We start from the raw sequence: 5524 nt of genomic DNA, 5'->3' as shown, positions 1-5524 counted from the left end.
GTAGGCGCCCAGGGGCCCTCCCTGGCCCCGGGTCCCCCCATTTGGCGGCGTCTACCCCAGGGGCTCTGATGCCCAGGAAACGGCGGTGGCTCCACCGACACCGACACCGACACCGACACCGACACCGACACCGCCCGTCGCTGCAGGTGATGCTGCTGGGCCGCCCCGCACAGAGACCAGCGGTGCTGGGGCCGGGTCGAGCGGGGTGGGCGGCGGCGGCGGTGGCGTGGCCCTTCAGTGCGCCCTCCTCGCCTGCTCCAGGCTGCGGCCACCAGACCATGCGGATCGTGGGCGGGAGGCCGGCGGCGGAGGGGCAGTGGCCCTGGCAGGTGAGCCTGCAGATCAAGGACGAGCACGTGTGCGGGGGCTCCCTCATTGCCAACCGCTGGGTGTTGACCGCCGCCCACTGCATCTACGGGTGAGTGTTCCAGGCTCCGGCCAGCGCTGGCCCCTCCCCGGGCTTTCTCTTCAGGTTGTGGTCAGAGGCAGGTGGGGCTAGGGCCCTTGGGAGCCTGGACCGTCCAGATCCAAAACCAGGTTCAAAGCCGCTGCTTGAAGCCAGTGCTGGTCAGCCTTCACCGCGGCCAGAAGGGGAAGACGCCAGTGGGGGGCAGTCCTGGGCAGAGACTCCCCTGGGGGGGGGGTGCTTACGGGGGAGGAGGGGTGGAGTAGACCCATTTGGCTAGATCAGTGGTCTGAACTCTAATGAGCCCAGAAAGGCCTGCAGAGCTTGTTAAATACAGATGGCCTGTCCCCAACCCGAGAAGTTGTGATTCGGGACTTTGCATTTCTGACACGTTCCCACGTGATATTGATGCTGCTCATCCGAGGACCAGACTTTGAGAACCCCTGGATGGAGTGGCTGGGGGGGCGGGGGGATGCGGTGTGGAGGGAGGGAAGTGGCTGATGGCTGGCGTTGGAGATAGGATGGGGCTGGGGAGAACCCATCCAGGACCTCTCTGCAGCCACCTGGATTACACGGCGAAGGTAGGAGGCATCCACGTGCATCACGCGTCCAAAATGGCAGTCCGAGTCCCGGTGCGAGACATCGTCATCCACCAGGATTACAGCACGTTCAAGACGATCGAGAACGACATCGCGCTGGTCCTGCTCGAGTTCCCTGTGAATTACTCCACCCACATCCAGCCGGTGTGCTTCCCCGAGAAGACTTTCATGGTGCAAACGGATACCGACTGCTGGGTGACTGGGTGGGGAAAACTACACGAAAAAGGTGAGACTGTGAAGCAAATCCAGGCCCGGGGAGAGGTGCCCTGGGGTTGAAGCCAAAGGGAGACCAGGGAGGCAGTTCTCTAGCCAGAGGGAAAGGGAGGAGGGTACGTTGATGGGGTTGCACATTTCTATTAATAGGTCAGGACCTTGGGTGACAAGCAAGGTGGGTTTTAGCTCAGGTGGGTTTTGGCTGCTAACCGGAGCCGCCCCCAACTGGAAGTACTTGCCTCGGTGCTTGGGGAGTTTTCGGTGAGAAGAGGCCGTAGAGATGCCTCTCAGTGACATTGCAGGGCCTCCTGCCCCTGGGAGAGCTGGATTTGGTACCTGCGGGGCACTTCCTGATGCAAGTCTGTGAACCTGCTCCAAGTGAAAGGAAGTCCTGATGTCTAGGACACCTGTCGCGATTCCTAATGGCACTCGGGGTGACAGGTGCTTGGCTTGATTTCTCAGGCTGGTGAGGCCTCGCCTCTTCCGGTCCTGATCGGCCCTTCCTTCTCCTGTCTTGGTTTTGATGCTTACCGCCTCCTCTCCCCATGTCACCTTTGGGTCACCTTTTCTGCAATGTCCAGTGGGGACAATAGCCACTGCCCTAAGAGGGTGTCTGTGTGTGAACACACTCTGTGGAGCCCAGAGTGGGTGCCACTAAGCGGACCCCCTTGTCCGATACTATCTTTCCAGACCCTAAGGAGGCAGCCCCCGAATTGCTCCAGGAGGCTGAGCTAAAAATCATTCGCCATGAGAAGTGTAATGAGATCCTCAAGAAAAAGTTGGGAACCAGGTTTGACGTAGTCAGGGAAGGGTGTGTCTGTGGTTACACCGATCTCGGAAAGGATTCCTGCCAGGTCAGTCCACGACCCTTTGCTGCCTCGGCCCTGGGGTTGTCCCCTGGGGTTCTTCATCACAGGCAGTAGGACCTGCATCGCCTGCCAGCCCCTCCATTCACTCTCCATTCAAATGAAGGGGGTTCAGCGGGACACGCTGCAGGGGCTTTGCCCGGCTGGCCTGACCCTGACCCAGCCTTTCAGGAAAGAGGGGAGGATGCTGCCTGGAGGGGGGCGGGGAGGAGGGGGGTCCAGGCAGGACACACCAGTAAGACGGGTCACATGTTGTGAGCCCCTTCTGTGTGACAGGCAATGCATTAGGTAAGGGCTTTAATCGTTATTGTTGTCTCAGAGTATGTACATTTTCTCTGTTTATAGTCAGTATTTTCTGGCCACAGTTTTTGAGTATGTTTACAAATTTTCAACTTGTAAATCTCTCAGAAACCTGGGCTGGGGGCGCCCCACGTGTGTCCAGTGCTTGCGGGCAGCCAGCCGGCTCTGATGTTGGTCTTTCATTCCTCCATTTGTCTCTCTTTCTCTCTCTCTCTCTCCAGGGAGATTCTGGGGGCCCCCTGGTCTGTGAATTTAATAACACCTGGGTCCAGGTGGGGATTGTGAGCTGGGGCATCGGCTGTGGCCGCAAAGGATATCCTGGAGTTTACACAGAAGTTAGTTTCTTCAAGGACTGGGTCATTGATCAGATGAGCCAGGCTTCTTCTCAAGACTCAGCAGTCCTCCCCACCCTGCCCCTGTGTCTGGTGCTGTCCCTGGGCGTCTTGGTGACCTTGTGACCACAGGCTTGCTCCCTCCTGTTTCTGAGTCTCCCTCGAGGCCTCTCCTCCCATCTCCCTCCCCTCAGTGCCCTCCCCTCACATTCCCGTTGGGACCCACTAGCTCTGTGGAGCCACACAACAGAGAGTAGAAGTGAGACTGGAGTCCCCGAAAGTGTCCTGCCTGGTGCTCCAGTCCCTGGCCCCGGCCCTGCCTACACCTGCTGGGAGGGAGGCTGAAACCATCCAGCTCCGGGGCCAGCTGGCCTGCCCAGGAGAACAGGTGCCGCATGGACGTCTCGGAGAAGTTCTACCGAGGAAGAGACGCCATCAGCGCTGGACACTGTTAGACCCAGTGGTTTCAGGCTCTCGCCTGATACTGTCAAACCAGTCAGCTTGGTGATTGTCCAGAGAGAGTGAGCGAGGTGCCACCCTGCTGTGGTGTGATTTCCACGGGACTCGGTTGTCTGTGGTGGGGAGAAGTTCCTGCACCCCATGTGGATCCACCTGTGAGTGCCAGCCTCTGCCACGTCAGCCTCCTGGGTCAACCTGGTCTCGGAACCCCCTCCCTCAGTGCCCTGGTGGCCACATCCAGGCTCACCCCATGTTGTGTTGAGACAGGAAGGAGTGCCGAGATTTCTGACGTCAGTCGAATAAATGTTTGGAGAATGTCTTGTGTGTTCTGAAGCTCTGCTGTCCTGGACTTTGTGGGCTAATGTAGATGTACATGATTTACATATTGATGATGAATATAAATGATGAGATTGAAGCTTTTTGTCTCATAAGGTAGTCATACTTTACACAGGCCATTCAGGTTGCATATTTAAGAAACTATTCATTATGTTTAATTTTAACATTGATTTCAGTATTTTGCTTTTTTTTTAACAGAAGTATCTTTGGGAATTGTTTAGAATTATAAATTTTTAGCATTCTGTTTCTTATTCATGAAAACACAAAGGATTAGTCTCTAATCAGTCTTATGATGCAAAATATGAATGCTCTCTGGATAACTGCTGATGTGGGAACGGCTGATTTCCCACTAGCCGACATTTAAGTATACATATATACATATTTTTATTGGCTTCAGAGAGGAAGGGAGAAGAGAGAGAGAATCACTGATCTGCTGCCTCCTGCACGCTCCTTACTGGGGATCAAGCCTGCAACCTGGGCATGCGCCCTGACTTGGAATCGAACTGTGACCTCCAGGTTCATAGGTCGGTGCTCAACCACTGAGCCACACCAGCCAGGCACCCACTAGCTGACATTTATATGCTGAAGGTATATTGTTACTTCAATAGAATCCGAAAGACATTGATTTTGTTAAAAGATGCCTCCAGTCAATGGCACACACATTTGTTTAATAAAATGAGCACCATCATACTTGTCCATTGCTGAGCAGATTGGGGTTTTTGATGCAAACAGACTAGCAGACTTTATATTTTGTGAGTTTTATTCTCTGAAGTAAAGGAAGCTTTTGAAATGATAGTGTTTTTGATCTTCCGCAATTCTTTATCGATAGATCCTAATACTTGCTTATTTAAAAAAGACAGTGTTGTGGTTTTGACTTAAAGTTTTAAGCATAAAAAGAATTAGAGTGAAGAGAGTCATTGTGTTTGGATCTAGTTCTTTGTCCTCATTCCAGGGCCCAGTGGTCCAGAGTCTCTGCCTCGCTCTGGCCACTCCCTCCCGGTCTTCTGACCCTGCTGTCCGGCCCAGGTTTCCCTCCAGGGCTTCAGAGGGCGGCCTGTGTCAGTCCCACTGTTGCCGAGGAAGGCTGGTGGGACAGAGCTTGCATCAAACCCAGTCTCTTAATGCGGATCCAACCGGCTGCTCTAAGGAGCCACTGAATAGTCAGCGGTTAAAAGTCAACTGACGTTCTTGTTCCCAGAGCCTGGTCAGCAGGTAGCTTTTCTTCTGATGGCTCCCCTCAGCTGTGGTTTGTGCTTTCCCTGCATCCGAATTCCCTGCAGGGCTGGTTAAATACAGACCACGGGTTCCCTCCCAGAGTTCCCAGGCCTGCGGGTCTGGGCGGGGCTGAGAAGGTGCCTCTCCACCTAGTTGCCAAGTAATGCTACTGCTGCCCTGGGGACCACGCTCCACAAGGGGACACAGGCCACCTCTACCCACCTATTGGTGGGGACCCATCTGCACCCCCTTAGCTGTGGTCCCCAAAGCTGGGCCCTCCACACTGGACAAGAGAAACAAATCTCGGTCTCCCAATCTCCGCCACACCAGCGATTCAAGGACAATTCAAGGACAGCGTCCTTCCAGACACCGTGGGAGCCGGAGCCCTTCGTCTCTAAGTCCGGCCGCCCGGTTGGCTTCTTGTTCAAGTCTAAGGTCCGGCTCCGATGTCACTTTCTCTAAGACATCTTCCTGGGTCCCTGCTGAACCTGAAACTTTCTTCTCGCGCTGTCTACAGCTTTCCAGATTCTCAAGATAAACTGGGTAAGTCCCATGCACCCAGCGCAGGGACCAGGGTGCAGCCGGGGCTGGGGGACAGAAGCCGTCCCTGGTCCAGGGATCACCAGCCAGGTTCTGGGGGCGCTGTCACCAATTTAAGGCACTTGGGGGCGCTGTCGTGGGGCTGGCCACCTGGGGGCAATCTGGGGTCCAGGGTTCCGAGGTCGCCTTCCAAGGAACTGGCGCGGGGGGGTGGGGAGTGGTGGGCTCCGGGGGCGCCCTCCTCCTCCCCCTCCTCCT

General features: G+C 55.5%; 2 protein-coding genes across 2 annotated transcripts in view; both read left to right on the top strand.

The window, feature by feature from the left end:
- Positions 1 to 3499, top strand: part of LOC102423469 (serine protease 42) — a 3769-nt gene extending 270 nt beyond the window's left edge. Inside the window, exons 2-6 of the mRNA XM_023748392.1 lie at positions 77 to 142; positions 262 to 418; positions 966 to 1231; positions 1909 to 2072; positions 2606 to 3499. Coding sequence (XP_023604160.1) covers positions 77 to 142; positions 262 to 418; positions 966 to 1231; positions 1909 to 2072; positions 2606 to 2842 — 890 coding nt within the window. The 3' untranslated portion in view covers positions 2843 to 3499. The remainder of the gene's footprint in view (positions 1 to 76; positions 143 to 261; positions 419 to 965; positions 1232 to 1908; positions 2073 to 2605) is intronic.
- Positions 3112 to 5524, top strand: part of PRSS45 (serine protease 45) — an 8456-nt gene continuing 6043 nt past the window's right edge. Inside the window, exon 1 of the mRNA XM_006107696.3 lies at positions 3112 to 3166. Coding sequence (XP_006107758.1) covers positions 3112 to 3166 — 55 coding nt within the window. The remainder of the gene's footprint in view (positions 3167 to 5524) is intronic.

Source organism: Myotis lucifugus, unplaced genomic scaffold (genome assembly GCF_000147115.1).
Source record: "Myotis lucifugus unplaced genomic scaffold, Myoluc2.0 scaffold_1356, whole genome shotgun sequence".
Classification (NCBI taxonomy): domain Eukaryota; kingdom Metazoa; phylum Chordata; class Mammalia; order Chiroptera; family Vespertilionidae; genus Myotis; species Myotis lucifugus.
The sequence above is the reverse complement of the archived record's forward strand: the minus strand, read 5'-3'. Positions and strand labels throughout refer to the sequence as shown.